General features: G+C 36.1%; 3 protein-coding genes and 1 long non-coding RNA gene across 5 annotated transcripts; 1 reads left to right on the forward strand and 3 right to left on the reverse strand.

Moving 5' to 3' along the window:
• Window positions 1-30: 30 nt before the first annotated feature.
• On the reverse strand, window positions 31-3,223 carry LOC140826522 (galactinol--sucrose galactosyltransferase-like). The gene is made up of 4 exons (XM_073188886.1): window positions 1,789-3,223; window positions 1,421-1,598; window positions 878-1,245; window positions 31-767 (listed from the first exon to the last, which is right to left on the reverse strand). The coding sequence occupies exons 1-4, from the start codon at window positions 3,040-3,042 to the stop codon at window positions 204-206; spliced, it is 2,364 nt and encodes a 787-aa protein (XP_073044987.1). The 5' UTR covers window positions 3,043-3,223; the 3' UTR covers window positions 31-203.
• Window positions 3,224-9,074: 5,851 nt separating this feature from the next.
• On the forward strand, window positions 9,075-17,218 carry LOC140826523 (DExH-box ATP-dependent RNA helicase DExH17). Of its 2 annotated transcripts, none has more exons than XM_073188887.1 (28): window positions 9,075-9,196; window positions 9,873-9,962; window positions 10,478-10,661; window positions 11,020-11,181; window positions 11,276-11,513; window positions 11,616-11,652; window positions 11,728-11,774; window positions 11,956-11,993; window positions 12,093-12,114; window positions 12,223-12,435; window positions 12,613-12,769; window positions 13,055-13,106; window positions 13,296-13,367; window positions 13,446-13,495; window positions 13,601-13,718; window positions 13,800-13,863; window positions 13,939-14,022; window positions 14,109-14,234; window positions 14,313-14,509; window positions 14,610-14,798; window positions 14,894-15,145; window positions 15,238-15,287; window positions 15,365-15,382; window positions 15,514-15,596; window positions 15,682-15,856; window positions 16,007-16,041; window positions 16,126-16,452; window positions 16,546-17,218. In XM_073188887.1, exons 2-28 carry the CDS (start codon window positions 9,895-9,897, stop codon window positions 17,061-17,063), a joined length of 3,576 nt encoding a protein of 1,191 aa, XP_073044988.1. In that variant the 5' UTR covers window positions 9,075-9,196; window positions 9,873-9,894; the 3' UTR covers window positions 17,064-17,218. The 2 variants fall into 2 exon arrangements, with proteins under 2 accessions (XP_073044988.1, XP_073044989.1); XM_073188888.1 differs by having other exon boundaries at window positions 15,685-15,856.
• On the reverse strand, window positions 15,348-16,663 carry LOC140826525 (uncharacterized). Its single transcript, XR_012116827.1, has 3 exons — window positions 16,539-16,663; window positions 16,228-16,395; window positions 15,348-15,717 (listed from the first exon to the last, which is right to left on the reverse strand). It is a non-coding gene; the product is annotated as an uncharacterized lncRNA (long non-coding RNA).
• A 649-nt stretch (window positions 17,219-17,867) lies between the features above and the next one.
• On the reverse strand, window positions 17,868-21,015 carry LOC140826524 (cysteine-rich receptor-like protein kinase 42). Its single transcript, XM_073188889.1, has 6 exons — window positions 20,069-21,015; window positions 19,844-19,957; window positions 19,396-19,746; window positions 19,081-19,315; window positions 18,759-18,903; window positions 17,868-18,648 (listed from the first exon to the last, which is right to left on the reverse strand). Exons 1-6 carry the CDS (start codon window positions 20,835-20,837, stop codon window positions 18,238-18,240), a joined length of 2,025 nt encoding a protein of 674 aa, XP_073044990.1. The 5' UTR covers window positions 20,838-21,015; the 3' UTR covers window positions 17,868-18,237.
• Between the last annotated feature and the right edge of the window lie 2,171 nt (window positions 21,016-23,186).

The raw sequence follows: 23,186 nt of genomic DNA on the forward strand, positions 1-23,186 counted from the left end.
ATCTTAATCTTTCATAGATATATAGAAGAATGAATCATATAATCCGAAAATTAACATTTGCACAAAAGTTCTGTACAGTAATTAAACATTATATTTCATCGAATTGATAATACATTCTGTAATACATTGCAAAGTCATCAGGAAAAAAAAATGCCCCTGATTTATAAATTAGTTATTTTTTTAAAAGGAAAACCTTATTGCTATCAAAATGAGTACTCAATTACAGAAATTCCAGGAGAATTTGGCCATGGTACTTGAACTATAACCATGTAATCCTCGTACCCAAATGTCGCATTTTCTCCATTAATTGTGCAAGCCACTGGTTTTTCAGAAGCAAATACCCTCAGTTCTCCAGTTCCCTTGACTCCAACTTGAACTGAATTTGCACCATCGTCAAACGCCAAAGATTGTAATGCGCCACCCGAATTGAGCATGTTTACCAGCCCGATTGGAGCGAATTGGACAGATTTTTTGGCCAGGGTCACGATGGGGGAGACGGTGACGAGCTCGAACTCGAAAGGCTCGAGGCATATGTCGATGGTGCTAGATCGCTCGGAGAGGATCAATTTCTTTTGGTGAAACAAGTACATGGCAAATGTTTGGTCGTCTTCTATGGATATTGGATTTCTTCCTTGTTTCCATTCTATGTCCACTGGGGCGATCTTGGAGGAGACTGCGCGTGAGTACTGGGATGCACATTTGTTGCGTCTTGTTTCCTGGCACCACCCTCCTCCTTGGCAGTTGAATGCCCCGATTACACCGGTGAACTGATGCAAGTAGAGAAAGAACGACGTTAGTTCAATTTAATGATTTATGCTGGTTCTAAGTAGGAATTGAAAGCTTAGTTTCAATCAACACATTAGTAAATCAGTGTCACCTTATTGATGTTCCAAATCTTGAGCATTGTCTTGCCATTGTGCAAGGGGTCTTCGAAGAGACAATCACGAGTAGGCAATGCATAGTACTCGCATCGCAGGATCGAGCCATCAGGCAGTACAAGGGTCTTCAGCAGGTCGAAATTGTGCTTACCGACGGAGTCGCTAATGTAAATGGGTCCGCCCGAAATGGCCCGCGACGCAGCGTGAAACGCTGCACAAGGATGCGTGGACTGGAACATATCCCAATCGGGGTGGATGAAGCTGCCCATCCACAAGCTGTTGTAGGCACAATGCACCATGTGGCATCCTTGCAGCCAGAACGTGCCGTTTGGGTCTCCGGATGGGTCAGTGCACCAAAAATCATCGCCTGTGCAAATCATCAGCCACAAGCTCAATCAACTTGTCGTACATTATGGAATTGCAAAAGTTCGAAAACTGTGTGTGTACGTTTTTTTATTAGGATAGGATGAAAACAGGGTGCGAGGTGACGTGTATTTTTTACATGGGATCATTAAGACAAGGATATTATCCGTATCACGTACCAACGCGTCCTAGAGAGATGGCCTCTGTACCGAGGAACATGAAGTCGTTGCAGTGTTCCATGCTGGCAATCACGCCGTTCCCTTTGAAATGGTTCCTCACTGAATTCGTGAGAGCCTTGAAATACGCTTTTGCTAGCTCCACTCTTCCCCCGTACTCCTCGCACACCATTTCCAACAACTGTATTTTGAGAATAAATATTAACAATCAATATTCTTCTGCTTAAAAAATCACAACCTCTTATAACAATTAGTCTTCTAATAATTTACAAAAAAAGTTATCCCAACAGACCCCACTGCATATATATATTTTGAAAAATACTTAAGTAGAGCCTTTTAAAATATTTACACAACATATGATAATGACTTACGTGAATAACATCCACTTTGACTCCATCGATGCCGACAGACTCCAAATACGAGTGCAGGCCCTCATACAACTGGTCAGCCATATCTGGTGGAACAAGCCCAACTCCGTTGTTCACTATCTTATCCACAGCCAAATCCTCCATCGTTGTCTCAAGCCCAGGTGTTAGTTTGGGCTTTACCACCTTTGCTTTCGGTAGCCCAACAACATCGGGCCGAAGCCCGCCCCAGTACCCGCACAAGGCATGCCAAACATAGACATACTCCACGCTATCGAACTTCTCCTTCAGATCGCTCACAAATGCACCCATACCCGTTTTCTTACCCGTCGGGCTTGTGTAGTCTCTGAACTTGTAGTTTTCTTGGAATTTTACCAGCCTGCATGGCATTTGCTCCCCGGCGGAGGTCCGATTCATGCCCTCTGAAGTTATCGGATCCTCGTCATGGCTGATGGATTGCCAACCGTCGTCGATCAACACCATCCCCGGAGGACATCCGCCGTCTACCAGACCCTTGACTCCGTCCCAGACTCCGGCGGGGTGGACGTTAAGGTAGAAAGCATCCCACGTGCACCACCCGAACTTGTCGACGATTCCCGGCGGAGTTTTCTCTTCCAGGAGCTTGAAGGTTCCCAGATGGGCACGCGCCACCTTGATGGCGTTTTTGGCGAGGGTGAACGGGTCGTCGCCAGCGTGAATGTAAAGCGCTGCCCGGAATGAGGATGCTGATACTTTGGTGGATCCACTCTCCACGCACATGTCTATGTAGTCGTCGGTTCCGGGTTGTAGTGAGGTCCGAAACGGACCCTCGAGGAGCGGAAGCAGCAAAACATAGGGCCTGTAGTTGCTGCTGCCGGGTTCGTTTTCTTTGTCGAGGATAAGCATTTGTGTTTCGTGCTCTAGATCTGAACCGTTGGACCCGATCCAGTGGGTGGTCCACCAGACTTTGAACCTGAAAATGGACATGAATCTGATACTTTTAAGCTTCCCAAGTGGGATTACATGGTGGCTGCTGGGATCTTTGGTATCAAACCCCACGAAGCAGCCAGGGTTGGCTGTTTCTTGTGGATCGGCAACCTTATCTCCGGCGACTGCGGTATGTGAAGATGGGACAGTGATGATATTAGGCGGAACTTCAGAGAGGAAGACTTGATCATTCACAGTCAAGTTTGATTTCTCATCCAGTGCGATCAATGAGCCTGCGAAACCATTCGCAAGAATGGCAACGTTGGAATCACCTTTGCTAAAACTCGGGGCCATTGTTGATGAACTACAGAAACTAATTACAGAAAAAAAAAATCGATTTACGTACAATTTTTTGGTTTTATGGATTGGAGGTTTGATTTGGAAAAATGGAAGCTATAAAGATTCAAGGTTTCTTGATTTGCTGCAATGTTTTGCATGTTGAGATCTGGGAAAAATGGTGATGAATTTATAGGTGAAGATAATGGGGGAGGACCGGGAAGGTTCAAGGAAGGTGAGGTGGGTAGTTTTGGTGATTTAATTGCAAAGGTTTGAGCTTAGGGGACAGATGGTGGGAACACTGATTTAATTAAGATTATCCAAAGTGTCAGAAGATTTATTTATCTATCTATTTATTTGCGTTTATGCAGGTGATTTCCTTAGGTCAATAAATGGGAAATATTGAGGATCATACGCGCAAGGACAAGTGTAATGTAGGCCTTATTTCTTATAATCCTTATTTCTTACGAAAGGTCGTTGTTGGAACAGCCATACCTACATAATCTCACGCGAGTTTTTTAATATCTATTTTATTTTTATCCGAGTTCTTAATATAGTCTTTGTTTTTTTAGGAGGGTGTATTTAATGTATGAGATTTATTAATTTTTAATAATTTTTGTAAATTTCAAAAATTTAAGGGGGTATTTTCAATTCATATTTTTAAAGATTTTTATGGAATTTTAAAATCTAGAGGTATTCAATTTGAACTTTTATGTACTCTATATATGTTTAGTGGTATTCAACATGGATTTTGATAGAGTTTTAAAAAATCATGTCGTATTTCAAACTTGACTTTTTAAAACTCTCCATAAGTCAAGAGGTATCCAAAAAATCCATAGATTTTCAAGGATTCTTATTTTATTATTTATGTTCAAACCTTGAAGTCTCATGTACAATTACAAAAAATCTAAAATATTCTTCCACCTATAACAAAGATGTTGATGGACTTTCTTTTTTGAAAAATATGTTATCTCTCTCTATCTCAAACCGTCTCTAGGGTTCTTCAATCTCTCAAAAAAATTTCTTCTATTCATCATTATTGCCAATATTTATGTGTAAATAGATAAATTGTTGTTTTTTCTTAAATCATTATGATTATTGTATTTCATAAATTTTATTTCATCTCGTAAAAACGATGAATGATCCGATGTATGTATATATATATATATATGTGTAAAAAGGATCGTGTTAATAGTTTGGTGGTCCTTATTCACCACATATTATATAGGAAATAAAAATAAAAATATTATTATTTGTAAAAAATTCTTTTGAAAATAATAGTTTGATTAGAATCATTCATACGTACACATTAAAATTGATTGTTCTTATATTGAACTTTAATTTTTTGACTTATTTTATACTTTTAAAAATTCGTGATTTTTTAATAGGCATTTCATCTAATTTTTTTATTATTATTAAAAATTCAAATGATATTTAACATTAACTTTTAAAGTTTTTTTAAAAGTTTATAGGCATTCAAATTTCCAATAGACTTTTAATAACTTCATGAAATTCATTAACATACAAATATTAAAACCTAGTGTACAACTATAAATTGTCAAAAATTGTATTTGGTTCAATAAAAAAATTGGATGGATTTTTTAAACTTCAAAATCATACACAAGCTATTTATTTCTTTCTATGTCGCTTCATATTATCTTTTTTCTTATCGTCTTTCATCTCATATATCTCTATCACTGTCTCAAATTTTTCGAAATATATCTCTATATATATTTTCATCTTTTCTTTTCAAATTTTTCGTTTTTTGGCTGATTGTTCATTTAATAATTTTTTAATTTTAATATTAAAGGAAATTTTGAATTTAGAATTGATTTTGTGATTTTTAATTTATGATTTATACAAATTAATGTAATATTCAATAATAATAAAAGATGATCTAAAAAAATATCGCTAAATTCTTAATAATTGAATAGTCTCGTAACAACCATGATTTTTTAAATTCTTTTTATCATTTTCAATTAATATGTAAGTTATGATAATCTTATGCAAAATTATGTCCACACAATGTTAAATAATATTATTTTCATATGTATATTATCAATTCAAAAATAAGCTTACAAATTAATCAATTGATGTATTTTAAAAAATTTACAAACATGTATACAAACTCACATATATACACATGTAAAGATTAAATGTTTTAATTTTAAATAAGTAAATTTATTTATTAATATAAATACTGAAAAAATATTTCAAACTGAATATGTTATATATGTCAATTAATTATTAGTTCAAAAAAATAAAAAAAAATAATATGTTATAATTAAATGCAAAATTTATAAAATCCTATATAAAACAAAGTCGCAAAAACATTGCAAAAAAATATACATAAATTCATATAAATTTGTTTATAAATCTGTGAAATCTTATAAAAGTCAATAAAAATCTATAAAAATTTACCATTTGAAAAAATTATTAAAAATATTAAAACCTTGAATTGGATATACTTAACATAGTTTATGACGAATGACTACACAATAATATCGACTTGTGCTGTCGTCCCATCTGCGGATGGGGTACGTGGCTCCCATTGTTGGGAATATACATTGTCCCCAAATACACATTATCTCATGCAAAGAGAGAAGATGGGCCCTAAAAGATAAAAGTGGGTTTTTAAAAATTAAAAAATAAAAAAATTTCCCAAGCAGTGGGGCGGCGGGCTGGCCCAGCAGGGGGATTTGTGTGGCCCACCGACCACCGACCACCGACCACGGCGGAAGCCAAACGATAACGTAACACGTGGAGGCTTTATAGCTGCAAGGACTGCCACGTGCTAGCATTCAGTCAATTATGGTATACAGATTTATGTAACTGATATAACTGGCAACTGCCTCCAACCACCTCCCCCAGACTTTTAAGACTTTTCTTACACATGTTCGTATGTGATACTCACACTTGGACCCTTTTTTTAATGTTCCATGAAATTTATTTAATTCACCAAAATAACAATAAACATGTCATTGTTATATTTTAATTTTTCCTTTGACTTACGTGCAAATAATGCTTTGCTCGAAAATAGCGACCGAGAAATTAATATTTTTTTATATATATATACTTATTACATTTATTTTAAAGTTACCAAAACCTTAAATTTTAGACATAACTTTGCATTTGACATGTAATTATAACAATATTCTTCCCAACTCAGAAAAAAAAGTCATTTATTTGAATGAGAACAAGAGAAAAACGTGACGGGTACTTGAAGAGATTTTCAGTGTTCCCGTAAAATTGAAGAGCTTGGAATTGCTGGTGCATGAAGTTATTAATTTTTTTTAGAATAAAATACTTGGTGGAAATTAAAGTTTCATTTTAAAAAAAATGAAAACAATAAGGAGTTTTATAAATAAATCATCGAGTACTTTATAGAATCAAATATTGATTTATGCTCAATAACAGTTAGATGTACGAGCAGTTTCTTGTAAAATGATTTCACGGTCTATATTTGTGAGATGTATTGATCTAATTCATACTTATCATAAAATAATATTTTGTATATAAATATAATATTTTTACATGAGTTAGATCAAGTTAGAATTTTTTTATAAAATTTATATATAAGACGTTCTCAGTCTCACAATAATTTTTGTCTAGACGTACAAATACCATACACAGGGGCAAATCTTGGAAATCCGTATCAGGGAATTCTGAAGTAATATGGAATTTAGAGTTTTTTTTTTAAAAAAAAACTATAAATAAAATTCAAAAAATAATAATATAGAAAATGGTGGCCATCTTTCTAGAATATTATATATGTATGTATGTATGTATGTATGTATGTATGTATGTATATTAGCATAGGAGTACACCTATTCTAGAAAAAATAAATAAATTATTTAGGTGTTTACCAAACCGATACAAATAAAAATAATTAATTAAAGTATCAAATATTTTATTTCAAAATTGAAACAAATGCTAAAATGCGCACAAATACGTGGGCAAATACCGTTATAAACGGCTGATTCAACGGTCATGTGCTCGTGACAATATTAGTCGGTTGGATTGGATAAATCCCCCATCAAAGTAAACACGGGGGGCCGACTATTCTTCATTCAATTTTCAAATTACATAAAAATAATTTATAATTAAAAAAACAAATATAATATATATATGACAAAAACTTGTGTGACACGGTTTCATTGGTCGTATTTGTGAGACAAATATTTTATTTGGGTCACACATGAAAAAGTATTACTTTGTATGCTAAGAGATTACTTTTATTGTGAATATAGGTAGAGTTGACTCATCTCACATATTAGTGATATTGTCTCAGATGTGACTCACTATAGATAGATATATGTATATAATTTTGATTTATTTTTATGATTTTGAAGCATTTAATTTTATGACTTGACATGAAATAAATATGCTCAATCAGGCACATACGTGGCATTTTTGTAAACCAGTTAGCTACGTTACAATAATAGTTAAGTTAGTTGAAATTATATTTTTATCATGTAATTATAAACTATATGTGGTTCTGATTCTATAAAAATTCCGACTAATATCGTTGATTTTAAAATTGAAAAAAAATTCATTCGACTCTTCTTTTAATCGATTTTCATATATCCCTACGCTACCTAATAATAGTATCCAAGTATCTCGGTATGCTAATTGGTCTTTAGACCATACAGCCGTTCCATCAACACCACTGACGTTGGGGTTGAGATGACCTTTCAAAATTGGTTTATTTCACCCTATCTTGTGAGGCACTGCCCCCATGAGGTGATCAAAGGCCCAGATTTAAATACACATACACCCCATGAAGTGATCAAAGGCCCAGATTTAATCACCATGTAAAATCAGTGGCTGAGATCCTGTAAAGGCACTGCCCTCACAGATAGCATCTACTCTACCTTCAAAATTCACGTAGTTAGTTGGGTTGGAGGCACCATCCCTGATTCTCCTAGCTCAACTTGTCGGGGTGAATCCTTATTATTTATTTTATAATTTGAATTGAAATATGATACATTGGATCGAGGATGGGTCTGGCCCACTCTCGATAGCCCAGAAAGATAGGGACCCAGTATTCAGAAGGTCCCCGAATCCTCTCGAACGCATGAAGTAGGCAGAAGGGCATCCGGGAGGTCGTCTTAACCGACCTCCCAGACGCCCGTAATTGTGACACAGATAGAGGTGTTCTACTTCACCACATATCCCGAGCTGACCTCATAGATTATGGTATCATATTGATTGGAAGGAAATGTCTTGGCCAAGCTCCCACAGAGTCCAGACTAGAAACATGCTCCTGTATAGTAAAGATCCAATTCAGACATTAACAGGTATCTCACAAAAATAAAGCCCAACAAAGTAAAGTTCGCGAAGATTTAATCTAATCTCGTCTTATATTCTGAGGATCTAGATCTACCAAATCAGGATTTTATTCTTCCATATAAATACCATGTTTCATCCATTGTTTATTTATTCATATACTCACTCACTCTACACATTATTCTCGTCAGAATGGCTACATCGGAATAACCTTCCGGCCCTCTTCTAATGTTCTTATTTGTGCTTCCAGATTTCGAAGGTCCGATCCGAGCTCTTCAAGTGAAGATCCACCTTTCAACTATCATCTCGGATTTCAACAACATCAAAATAATTTTAAAAAAATATTTTTGTGATCCAACGATACCGATTATTGTAGTTAATTAAATCACTTTTCATTTGACTAAGGTCGATCCGTTTTTTATTTTTTTTATTTTTTAAGACACGATGAAATGAATTTATTATTCAAAATACTTCTGTCCTTTTTTAAAAATAAATAAATAAATAATTCCATTTTCATATCTGTCCTTTTTTAAAAATAAATAAATAAATAATTCAATTTTCATATTGATGGCGTATACACGATTAGCCCAGTAAATATAATTTCTGTTCTATGACCATCAATGATATTGGTCCTTAAAGTTGGGCCTGACTTGTTATTCACCATACAACTTGGGCTAATTTCCCGTATCGCCAATTTTGGCCCACGATACATTATAAATTCTCTCGCGTTTCATTTTCGAATACTCTGGCGCGTCTTTTGATCTTCGCCCCCGAGCCAAGTCCGCGGGCCAAACCAATCCGCTTTACTGTATCTGAATCTGCATCTCTCGTGTAAATTGAGTTTTTGCTGAGCTTTTGTATCGGAATTGTAGATTGAAATAAAGTAAGTCTTTTACGTTCGCAACTTTGCGAATAACGCTGAATCTGATTCTGCTTGTTTTTCTGTATAAACTGAGTTTTGCGGTACTTCGAATCGGAACTTGTGTTATAGTGGATAAATTAAGGTATTTACACTTGTAAGTTGGTGATGAGGAGCATTCGAGTGACTATTATGCAATTTTTGTTCATTGAATGTAAAATATCAAGTGCAAATTATTCAGTAGAAAAATTGAGTTTCTCTGTTTACAATCTTGTTATATTATCCTTGTTCTTGCTTATAATCAGCTTGTCACTTGATTTTAGTTCAAGTTATTTTAATGATACATTGATTGGAAGTTTTGCTAAAATTGAATGATTTGATATATATATATATATATATATATATATATATATATTTGTCAGGCTTCAGCACGAACTTTTGTTTATTAGTCAACTAAGGCTACGATGATGTTTCACTTGAATTTAAGAAGACGTGAACAGAATTATTGGGCATCTTATGGGAGATTTGAAGTGTCCAGAAATATTAGATAAACATTACAATAGAAAGGAAGCGTCTTAGCTGAATCCAATCGATCTATCATTGTTGCTTTGATCCTATTTTATGTTGACACATATAAATATCAAACCTCTTGGTGGTTCATACAATAACTTATTTTAAGAGCAATTTTGTTTAATTTCAGTTCATAAACCATTAGTTCTTCCATGGATTCGTATACACTAAAGGCGGTGAATGATTTACCTGTCCTTTTTCGCTCAGCCTTTAACTTCAGGTACTTACTCATTTATCACATTAATCTCAAGAACTCTCTTCCTAGATCTCAAAAGACCTAAATTAGACCATGCTCTCTATCCGGTACATGGTAATGCTAGCGACTGAGAGTCTCTGCCTAGCCACGGAAAAATGGATCAAGAATATCTCTGGTCATATTAAACTTGTAATGGGAATAAGAATGAACTCTGATTTTCGTGGTTGATGCATGAAAGTTATTTAAAAACCTCAACCCACTAAGGATTGTATGCCTACGAGGGTGATGTCCCTTGATAAAGAACAGACTATTGTAAGCTTTTCTTCTTCTACGCCATCTTGTAATTTGACCAAGTAAATTAATTTTGCTACTTTTAGAACAATGAGTGACATCTGGAAAGGATCCTGGAGAGTAATGACGTTCAGTAGTTTTTCTATTCATGGAAACATCTTCCAGGGAAAAGATAACATCTAGAAGCTTTCCTGGTCTTGCTTCTCGCTGTAATGGACAGCATTGTATCTAATATGATGTACATGCAGGTATTTCAATTCATTGCAGAGTGAATGTTTCTCCACATGCTTCCAGTCTGATGTAAACATGGTTATTTCTGCGCCAACCGGAAGTGGAAAAACTGTACTTTTTGAGTTATGCATTATGAGGCTTCTCTCAAAATTCATCGGCACTGATGGAAATTTCATCCATCTTAAAGGGACACTTAAAACAGTATGTCTCTGGATAATATTGCTCCATAAACAGTCATGCCTTTATTACATCTTAAAGAATTACAAAATATTTCCACTATTAAGGTAACTATCACAATAAATTTTCTATTTGCTTCTATTTTGGTAAGAGATGTGAGAGAATGAACATGAAGCCTATGCTCACTTCTTGGCATTTAATAAAACCCTGTAAAGTTCCTTTGTAGCTTGTTTCACTGAACCTTTATACTAACTTTCGGCTCTAGCTTGCTTCCAAAATCATTTAAGCATAGAAATGGAGATTTGTTTGACTTAATTGTTGTTTTCTTAAGTTCACAATTTTGTGTTAACTCACTGGCGTAATTTTATATTATGGTGTGAAGATCTACATCGCACCTTCAAAGGCTTTGGTACAAGAGAAGCTTCGGGATTGGACTCAGAAGCTTGGACCACTGGGAATAAAATGTCTCGAGATGACAGGTGATAGTGAGTTCTACAGCATCAGCAACATACAGGAGGCAGACATCATTCTGACTACACCCGAGGTTTGATGGCCATGATACTTATTTCCTTCTGAAAACTATCTTTCGTTATATGATAGATTTGATAATGGCTAAGAGCTGACCTTCCTTAACATAGAAATTTGATGCTGCTACTCGTTATCGCATAAAAGATGGAGGTTTGAGTTTTTTCAGTGATATAGCACTAGTGCTCATAGATGAAGTTCATTTGCTGAATGATCCTCGAGGAGCAGCACTAGAAGCAATTGTCAGTAGAATTAAAATGCTTGCCTGTAATCCTGAGATGAGATCAAGTTCTTTATCCCATGTCCGATTCCTTGCTGTTTCTGCTACAATCCCAAATATCAATGATCTTGGTATTTTTCAGCCTGTGCTTTGATCAAAACAATTGGCATGCGTGCTTAAGTTTCTGCAGTAGATTTGGTTATTGGATAGTTACTTAATTATTACCTTCACAGCGGAGTGGCTTGTGACTCCATCTCAAGGAATTAAAAGGTACCTCAAGCATCAAACTAGTGATTGTGTTCGTGGCTTTACTTGTTAGATTTTATTCTGACTGCCAATTTGCAGGTTTGGAGAAGAAATGAGACCAGTAAAGTTGACTACAAAAGTTTTGGGTATGCAAACTTTTTTTCTCCATGCTAGTGCCATAATACAGGACATAAATTTATGAGCAGTATAGAAACACCGGATCTATGACTGCATAGTTTTGATATTATTGTAACATAGATACTTTGCATATAAAAAATAATATTCTCTCTAAATTATTTAGGTAACGATTTAAATGATTTGTTGCAGGGTACACACGGGCAAAAAATGATTTCTTATTTGAGAAGGTTTGTCATGTGAACTTTTATTGAATGTCTGGATGATTAAACTCCTGATCTGTTGATTCTATACCTCCTGTTGATAAACTGTTTCTTTTGATTATTCAGAGCCTCCAGAACTACATTTTTGGTGAGCTGAAAAATCTGATGTTCAGATAATTTTGTTAATAATTCTCCAGTTGGTTTTGGGGAACTTCTCATGCATTGGTGTCACATAAATAGAGATATTTTGCTGCAGATCTTCTCAAGCAATACTCTGGTGGAAAATCTGCTTTGATTTTCTGCTCAACTAGGAAAGGAGCACAAGAGGCAGCACAACGACTCTCTCAGATAGCAATGACTTTTGGTAATTCAAGTCCTTTCATCAAAGGCCGAGAAGAACAGGAAAGATTAAGGGAGGCTTCATTATCATGTGGCGACAAACAAATGCAATCTTACATGCTTTACGGTGGTATGTGACTCTATTGCTCATGGTTTGAGGCTTCAGGGATTGCTGGTTGGGGTTCAGTTGGCAAGAAGTTTGAAATGGGAGGGATGATTACAGGCATACATGCATAATCTATCTTGGTTTTTGAGTAATATAGGATAAGAGTGCCAGCGTAACACCAAATAGTTGTTTGTTCTACAGTTGGTTATCATAACGGTGGACTGGCTTTGAAAGATCGAAATCTTATCGAAGGTCTTTTTCTGAATGGCGATCTACAAATTTTATGCACGACAAACACTCTGGCTCATGGAATTAATCTGCCAGCACATACGGTCATCATCAAATCAACACAATACTTGTATGTCCAATCATTTCCTGGTAAATTTTTAGTCTTGCCATTTGTTACCAGTGGGGAAACTCGACACCATTACCATTATATTATTAGTTTTCCAATGAGATCATGCTGCTTTTTTACGAATTAACACTTAATAAATAATGCATGGGTTGGATAAATAATATTCACTATACATGGCTAAATGGAGCTTTGCATGCTATCTTGTTCAACTGTCCAACTACTTATCTGCCATCCTAGAGGCAGAATTGTAAACAACTCCACTGTGTACTAACGTTGACCTTGTATTAGCAATAAGGAGAAAGGTACATACATGGAATATGACCGGTCCATGGTATTGCAGGTGCGTTATCGTTCTACTAAATACATTTTAGCAATTGTTTTTTGTTGCAAATGGGTATATATGTGTCTTGAGTTAGATAACTCAAGACTTGGATCGGGTCTTCGGTCTGGGTAAACCAAGTGTTCATGCTCTTGGACAAAGATTGAGTGTGTCTGAACCTGAAATGATGGCCATCTCTAATTTATGCAGATGTGTGGAAGAGCTGGCCGTCCTCCATTTGATGACACAGGAATGGTCATAATTATGACCAGAAAGGAAACCGTAATTTGCTCTTTCCTTTCCTCCAGAAAAAAGGAGTTAAAAAATTGAGTTATTGACCTGCTTAATATCGTCTCTCAGGTCCATTTGTACGAGAATCTATTAAATGGATGTGAGATGGTGGAATCACAGTAAGTCTTCACTCCCTCACTATCTAATGCCAGTTTTTACATTGATATTGGGCATAAGCACTTTGTCTGTCACCGACTTGATAACTGTCATACTTTATTCTTCAGATTGCTTCCGTGCGTAACAGAGCATCTAACCGCAGAGATAGTTCAGGCAACTGTCTCGGATATAACAATGGCGATTGAATGGATGAAATGCTCATATTTGTACGTGAGAATGAAAAAGGCACGTCCATTTAGCTTTCAAGAGGACACTATTTGGATCTTCCTTCATTAGATTGCATTTTTGAAAGTTTTCAAACAACAGAATCCGGAGAATTACTCGATATTAAAAGGGCTGTCTGGTGACCGAATAGAGAAACATTTGCAAGGTAATTTGATTAATGATGATCACATATTGATTTTCATGATCCATGAACTTGCATGATTTCTGTATGCTCTGTCAGAGATTTGCGTTCAGAAGGTGAACGAATTATCCCAATATCAAATGGTCTGGACTGACGAAGACGGTTTCCTTCTAAAACCACTTGGTATATTCACGTATTTGACGTCATAATCGTCTTATTATAATGATCTAATGAATTTTAATTTTTTTTTATCCCTTCCCCGTGCTCAGAGCCCGGAAGGTTGATGACTAAATATTATCTGAAGTTTGACACAATGAAACATATTATTCAAGCACCTGCAAACTGCAGCATGGAGGATGTCCTTCACATTATATGTCGAGCGGAAGAAATTGCATGTATGCATCTGTTGCTGTGAAAGCTTTCTTTTCAGCTGTGAATTGTTGATAACTATTCCACATAATCTAAAAATGAAGGGATACAACTGAGGCGGAATGAGAAGAAGTTTCTTAATGACATAAACAATGAAAAAGATTGTCGTCTTCGTTTTCATGTCCTTGACGATAAGGGAAAAAGAAAAAAACGTATACAAACCAGAGAGGAGAAGATATTTATTCTGGTGAATGACTGCCTGACTGGAGATCCTTCAGTGCATGACTTATCCATGAGCCAGGTTTTGCCGCCTCCTAAAAGTTTTTGAGATTTGTTGAATTTTCTGTTTTCTGATACTTATGTTAAACATTGACTTGATTCTCCTACAACTTCCGTCACAGGACATGAACTCTGTGTGCTCAAATGGGTGCCGAATCGCAAAGTGCATGAAAGAGTATTTTTTGTACAAGAAAAGCTATAGAGGAGCTTTAAATTCAACACTGCTAGCCAAATGTTTACATCAGAAGTTATGGGACGACAGTCAATACTTGTTGAAACAATTACCAGGAATTGGAATGGTCACTGCGAAGGTCTGTTTTACCTTTGAGTTCTACATGGAAATGTTTGCTTTCATCTATGATATGTATAATCCTTTTGTGCTCTTTACACCTGAAATACTCACTAGGCACTGCTTTCAATGGGAATCAAGTCATTCGAGGCCCTTTCTGAGGCTGATCCGAGGAAGATAGAGTTAATTACCGGTCGGAAGTATCCATATGGGAACCATATTAAGGAGTCTTTGCAATCACTACCCCCAAAAGTTGAGATGATATTCAAAGAAACTGATGGCCAAAAGCAAGGGAAGTCCAAGCTACTGATAACATTAACGAGGTTATCACATCCCCACAATTCAACAAAACGACACTATGCTGATATGGTATGCCAGGAATCTGTCTTTGCTTTCTGAAACATGTTCTATTCTCCACACATTCATTTGCTACTATAAGCAATTGAAATTCTCTCTTACAGATGGTCGGTATAGAAGAAGACAACCTCATCCTGTTTCATGAAAAGATAAGGTATTCAGTAACTACAATACATGCTTTAAATTTTGGTTCATATTTATGGTTCTGAAAATTCTTTTTTGCTGTTGTAGACTGGAGGATTTCTCAAGGTCCGGAAACTACAGATCTTGAACCCATGTTTGAATTTAATTATCTCAGAAATTCATGCAACAATTTGCTTGTTAAAAGATCCCTGCTGTTGTCGTATGATTTTTTTGGGACTGACATGATTTTCTTTCAGCCCATACAATGCTGTTGCATTATACAAGAAGCCTCGGCAAGGGAAATTGATCATTAAGGCAGCTCTGATAGTTGAAGAATTCAGTAAATCCCTTTCTTCTTTTACGACTTTTCAATTGTCATTGCTTGCTAAGAATGCATCCATTGTGTGTATTTGATATCCATGCAGTAGGTATCGATCTCCATCAAAAAGTCATAATCACTCCTGAGATAAACTTGAAGGTCCATAATTATTGTCCAAAGAAACCATCCTCCATTATTCACAACGACTTGACTATCCTAAAAGACGACAATGACTGCACATCTCATGCTCAGGAGATCGAACAGTCCAATTCAAATTCCATGTGAGTAACTGCTAACAAAATTTTATGCATGTTATTCTTATATTTGAGCAATGTTCTTTTAGTGACGGCTGTTTATCTTGAAATCCCCGATTACCGGCAAGGTTAAATAGTTCCTTAGTATGATATAGCTTAATAATTTTTAATTTCCAGGCCTAGCTTCAAACTTCTGGATGAAGAGTTAGAAGGTGGTAAATAATTGTCCTTTTTGGGTCCCGTACTGTTCTTCTCCATCCCTCTATCTTACTCTCATTTGTTTTTCTAACTCAAAGACAATGTTGTTATTGAAAATGGAGATGCCGACTGCAAAATTATCAACGAAAGAACAGTGTTCGATCACATCCGCAAAAAGGCAAAAAAATTACCACCTTTACCTGTGCCAAATGATGCTTGTTCTCCATCTTTAGAGACCTTCGCTTTCATCAGAAAACGCACTCGTGAGCAACATATGGAACTTGACAACGACGTTGAGTTTGTTGACATGCAAGACGATAAGTTTCCAACTGGCACGGTCTTGATCCAATCTCCCGAACTTAGAGAACCTAAACAAAACAGACCTATTTTCAACAGCTCAAATGGCTTTGATCTAATAGACAAAGGTGAGTTAAATTATGAGAAAAGTTTCATTAAATGGTTCTTCTACTCTGCTAGTTATGCTCTTTTTCTTCTGTCTGCGTTTGCTCACCCTTAAGGCAAAGCCCTTACTGAGCTTTGGAGTGAAGGAGGAAAGGTTGCCACTAAATATCTGGATATTGAACCAAGAAACCTAAATCAAGAAACGGTTTTCGATCACATAAGGAAAAAGTCGAGGAATTTCCCAGCGTTAGCCAGTACTAGAATTACTCGTGCCGAAGTAATCAACCTGGATTGCGACATGAACCAAAATACTGTGCTTAATAAGGGAACTTTTAGTATTGCGCAAACCAATCTTGGAGAAGAAGTCCAAGAACTGAAGCAGGCTTTGCATTGCAAAACCTCGAATTCCTCGACGAAAGCTGGGTTTTCTTCGATAAATTCTCCTAACGGCTTGGAGCTAAAGACATCTCAAGTTCCCCCAGTCCTTATGGGGAAGAACAATGGTGAATCTACTGTGAAACAGCTGCAACCTTTAACTTCAGTGAAAATACGGAATGGTTCACCGGAATCGACCGGAGAGGTGGGAAAAGAATCGTTTCTCGGGTTTGAAAGCGTTTTCTCCTTTCTCTTTTGATTTCTAAGGAATTTGCTTGTACACTTCGGTCGTAGCAAATGTGTGTAATGAGTTCAGCAACAACTTGCTTTGTGGAACTAGCATAATACTTTTTTCTCATTAGTGTTGTTCATACTTCATTCGAAACAGATACTGTAAGAATGGAGACAAACTCTTTACCATCAGAGAAAAAAGTCCATGAATTCTTCACGGTTACAAATTCAGAGAGTCAAACTCAGTGTGCGATTAACAGCTTTAAATCTGCACGCGGATGAAGGAATTCATGCCCGAAGGCTATTGTCACGATTTTTCACTTCCAATAGATATCCCACGAAATGCTACCACAATTTTATATAAATTACATATATAAAACTCTTCAAAAAATTCCCTATTATTTTTTCAACATCACGGGATTCGGGAGGGTGACGTTATCTATGAACAATATATTCTTACAAAATGACATTGAATTCTGGTCATAAATATAAAAGCCAAGTGCCAACCTTCTGAATGGGCTGATTGATTCCGACTCCCCTGCTCCTACGAATGGTACCATGGTTGACTAGGTCATTTGTGTCCCACAAGCGATTAGGGTTCTAAAAAGACAAGGTTTGTCTTTACACTCGAGGAGGTATAAAAATTACAACTCTATTTTTTGTTTCCTTTCGTTTTCTGACATGAATTTTGACAACTGTTCCTACATATAATTAATTCAAAAACACAATTGGTTGGGAGTTTACCTAAATCAATAAAGAAAAAGCAAATTGTGGTCTCCGAATACCACACAGGTGTTCCGCCGGCATACAAATGATAGTAAAACAATTGAGGTCCAGAAAAAGATCCCACGTTACATATTCAAAAATGTTAAGTTTAACATGTAATTTCTATCATCTATCACAAAAAACGAACCCCATGCAAAATATTCTTACGCATGTTTTATATGTCATATTTGATGGGTGTATTTGGTGGGAGAAAACAGGACATTCGGAATGTTACCATGATTCAACCTCGACATATAAGTTAAAGCCATGCACAAAAGCTGATGCCACACCCGGTGATCCCTTTCCTAAATGCTTGGAGAACTCATCAAATAATTTTCCACTACTTCGGACTGTACAGAAACTACTCGTTATAACCCTTAACCAAATCCAAGCCGTTATTTTACAGCTTTCTATTTCACTCAAGAGTATAATGGAAGCTAAGAGCGCGCCTCTGTATTCGAATCATGGAAGCCTTGTACCTGCTTTTGAGTCAGTTCTTCGCTCTCGAGTTGTTCGCTAGAACTTAGCATACCAAAAGAATCTGTTGAGGGGTCGAATTCTTCAAATTTTCTAACTGCATTCGATGTAAAACTGTAGGATGATCTTGCAGAGCCAGACGAAACCGTGCTAGTGCTTAAGAAAGGAGGTTGATTTGGTTCAGGAATGTCATGGTTTTCATCAGTAAGCATTCGAACTACTTCGGACATAGATGGTCTTAGAGTAGCAGATGCCTGCACGCATAGAAGCCCGGTTTTTAGCAATTTTGATGTCTCCAAAGCTGGAAAATGGCCTTCCAAACAAGGATCGACTGAATCTGTCAATCTATGTGCCTTGTAGAGCTTCCAAACCTGATGCCAGAGAAATCAGATTAAGTGATACGTGTGGGTATATTAGCCTACATGATCTTTTACGCATATTTGATAGGAAGAAAATAGACATGAAAAGTATAGAGGATTACCGTCTGTATAAGAGAACCAAAATCCTCCTTGACTGAATTGTTTTTCCTACCACACACAATTTCAAGAACCAGCACGCCAAAGCTATAAACATCGACCTTCTCAGTAAGTTGTCCCTTCACCAGGTACTCGGGAGCCATGTATCCTCTGCATCGTGAAAAAAAAAACCCTTGCATTGTTTTAGTATGACCATATTAGCAGGGGCGAATTCAGAATTTTAGTTAAGGGACGTAAAACTTAAATCTTTGGGGTTGAGGTGGATTGCTGGCATTGGACACGCCCCTGCAAGGCAAGCCTAAGATTAAACTAATGCTTTTTCCTTACAATGTGCCTGCAATTCCTGTGCTGAGATGGGTTTGATCAGCAGCGAAACATCGAACCAAACCAAAATCTGCTACTTTGGGATCTAAATTCTCATCAAGAAGAACATTACTGCTCTTAATATCCCTATGAATTATTCTGAACTCACAGCCTCCATGAAGAAAAGCGATCCCTTCCGCTGTTCCAACAATTATATTGTGACGCTCCTTCCAATTCAGAATCTTAATCCTGTTCCTAGCTGAACATGGAAAACAAAATATTGATAAACATTTACACCAAATACGCAAAAACATTATGTATATCTGAAAAGATCCATACTGAAGAGGTATTGATCAAGACTTCCCCTGGGCACGAATTCGTAAACGAGGAGGCTTTCAGGGCCTTCAATGCTACATCCCAAGAGCTTCACAAGGTTCTTGTGCTCTATCCCAGATATCAAATTTACCTCGTTGAAGAACTCGTCTACCCATTGTCTGGTGCTGAACAACAACCTTTTGACAGCCACGGTTTTCCCATTTGATAGTGTTCCTCTATATACAGAACCAGCTCCTCCTTGGCCTAATTTTCTTGAAGGATCAAAGTAATTTGTTGCCTTTTCTAGAATTTCATATTTGAATTGCAAATTGGACTTGTTGTAAGAAAATGAAATCTGACCAAGATTATTCCGCTCTGCATTGAAAAGTGTGACGCGGTTTAAAAACTCTCAGTTCACTCGGAAATATAATATATTTTAGACAGTTCTTAGTTTCTTGAGAAGGCACCGTACCTTGTTTTCTCTTATTCCATCTAGCATAAGCAGCATAACAAGCAAAGAGAGAGAGCATACAGAAAGCTATTGCAGACCAGGCAATCGCCATGGATTTTCCCACTCGAGACACACCTGCATAGAAGATTGTGATCAAAGCCAGGAAAGAACAAGAAGAAAACACAGAACCAAGAATCACACACAAGTTATACTTCCTCAAAACCCGAAAACTCGAATCAAACTCACCAGAGCCATGCCTCTTTTCGTCTGCCGGATTCGAGAAGAACTTATGAGTAGAATACCTCAAATAACAACCAGCATTCAAAGCCCTCCCTTCCTTGCTAGGAAAACATGTTTTCACCTCTTCACTGGCCTTACCCAAACACGTCTTACACCCGTCCACGCTCACAGTCTTCCAACACTCTGCCAATCCAAAGACGCCCCTAACCTCAGCTGCCGCGTGCCCCCCACCCGCCGCCGCGCTATTCGCAACTCCATCAACTAATTCCTCGACTTTCTTTCCAAAATCCAAATCGACCCCTCCACTGTCCACCCCTTCGATCGTACTGTTACAATTCAACTTATCCCGAACCGGGTCCACACTTTCATTGTAAAACTTGTAATCATCGTAGCGTAAAAAGCATCCGTCCAGGAATATCCGCCCTGCCACGGACGGCAGGCAGCGCGGGAGGCGCGTGCGGCTGGCGGCGTAGCACTGGAGGCAGTCGTTGTGGCTCAAATCGCCGTAGCATTGGGCAAGGCTGAATATAGAAATATTAGTAGAATTCACGACGTAACGAGCCCAATCATGGGCTGTCACCAGCTGAGAGAGCACTTCCATTTCTTTGACGAACAGTGGGATGTAGCTACTGTTCGGCGACACCCGCAAGTCACCACAGAACAACCCGGCTTCTGAAATTCGGGGATCGGACCGACAAAAAGGAAGACACCGGATAACGAAGATGAGAACTGCCACCCATTTTCGAGATTCGGAGTACGAGGTTGATGGGTGCATGGATGACAATGGAAACGTAGAAGATGGCCGGGACGATGCCTAAAGCTAAAGGTGTGGCTTTTTTGTTGTATCAGGTAGGCACGCAGCTTTACATCAGATTCTTGAGTTTGGTCTGAGCATTGAATATGGCTGCTGCGGGGACAATTAACAAGGTCGGTTTTCTGATGTTCCATTTACGTTAAAATATTGTAATTATTGAAGTAATCTTATGCTGCTACAGATAATGGTCGGTGGATCGTTACGTACAAAAATATACTACCCTTTTGACAAAATTTCATTTAAAAAAAAAATAACGAATTCAATAATAGGGGAAAAAAAATCTCTGCATGTATTCGTTGAATTCATTTCCAATTTTGTTTTAAACTTGGATTACATTTTCAATTTCCTTTTTAAATTTATCTCTGCATATAATTTATTACTCCTGGGATTTAGCATATGAACTAGTTCATTTTCAAGATGATCAAGAATTTGTTGGTTTTACCGGTTCAAATCTTTCTTCAGTTTTTTTTTTAAATGAATCTGATAATTGTGTGTGTGCCGTACAATATTGATTGACATGAAGAATTATTGTGGTAGAATAGGTGGCAACCAATATATTTATATTATTTGGGCCTCCACACAAATTTATGAAGGAGTTGGTTGATCACCTAACAGTAGTTATCTTGGGTCTATATTCAAAAGATGATAGAGATTTATTTTTATTTCTATACAGTGTTTTAGACTAATAAACAACTTAGAATCGGTGTGAGACGATCTCACAGGTCATATTTTGTGATACAAATATCTTATTTGAGTCATCCATGAAATGATATTACTTTTTATGTTAAAATTATTACTTTTTATTATGAATATCGATAATGTTGATCCGTGTTACAGATAAAAATTCGTGAGACCGTCTCATAAAAGACATATTCAACAAACAAATGTGTATATGTCAGATCACTTAAAATCACATGACTTATATTTGGATATTTACATATCGTGGATTGTATATTAAAGGTATAATGAAATTAAAGTTTTTGTTAATGTGTTTTGATTTAGGTTATGATCATTTAATAGGCAGAGATTAAATTATAATTTTTGTTTTTATGATGAAATAAAATAGAAATATCAGAAAATAACTAACAAAATAATTTATCTAAGATTATATATTTCCCAAATCTCGTGTATTACGTTCTTCTATCTCTAAATCTCATTACTAGATTTAGATCATGGATAACCTAAAAGGCTTTGAAAGAAGAACACGCAGATATGTAAGATCAATCACTTGTTCTAAATATTTAAGAATTATGATTTCAAATATGCTTCTGGTGTAGTTTATCATTTAATTCTTGGTGATATAACATGATAGATTCTATATGTTATATATTGTTATTTTCCAACAATATGTTCACTACTCGATACTTAAATCGAACATAAAAAAGCAAATATAAACAAGAATGAAAATGATTGCCTGATGACAAAAATTTGTGTGGGACAGTCTCACGAGTCGTATTTCGTGAGACAGATATCTATTTGGGTCATTAATGAAAAAGTATTACATTTTATGCTACATGTATTACTTTTTATTGTGAATATGTAGGGTTGACCCGTCTCACAGATAAAGATCCGTGAGACCGTCTCATAAGAGACCTACTCTTGCCTGATAGAGAAAAACGATTTTTTGTTATGGTTTTTATATATTTATTTTCATTTTTATCACTATAATAACGGGATTGCTCGGAAAGTCGGCATTTTAGAAAAGAACTATACATGTATCAGTATTATTGATAATTTGTCTGACAGAAAAAAATGATATTTTGGCGTGGTTTTTATTTATTTTTTAATTTAATCATTTTGAATTAGAGTGTGACCGTACCCTATCATTCATTAATTTTTACAATTATGATATTATTAATATTGGAAAATATATTAATCATAAAAACATGTACAAGTTTCTCATTCAAATTAATTAATTATGTGAGATTAAAAATCATAATAAAACTATATTATATAAAAATATATATTCATGCAATGCATATACGTTCAATATAAGTAATATAATAATGCAAACTACTATTATTGTTATAACTTAAAAAAAATCAATTTTTTTTAAATATTCAAATTTTAGATATGGGCAGAATCATATGTATAAAAAACAAAAATTTATGTGAGATGATCTCAAGGATCGTATTTTGTAATACAAATATCTTATTTGGGTCATCCATGAAAAAATATTACTTTTTATACTAAGAGTATAATTTTTTATTATAAATATCGATAAAATGACTCATCTCACATGTAAAAGATTCGTGAGAATATCTAATAAAAAATCTAGTAGTGTAAGAAATTGTGAGTAAGTGGAGACAA

The sequence above is a fragment of the Primulina eburnea genome, chromosome 3, assembly GCF_022965805.1.
Source record: "Primulina eburnea isolate SZY01 chromosome 3, ASM2296580v1, whole genome shotgun sequence".
In the NCBI taxonomy this organism is placed as follows: Eukaryota; Viridiplantae; Streptophyta; class Magnoliopsida; order Lamiales; family Gesneriaceae; genus Primulina; species Primulina eburnea.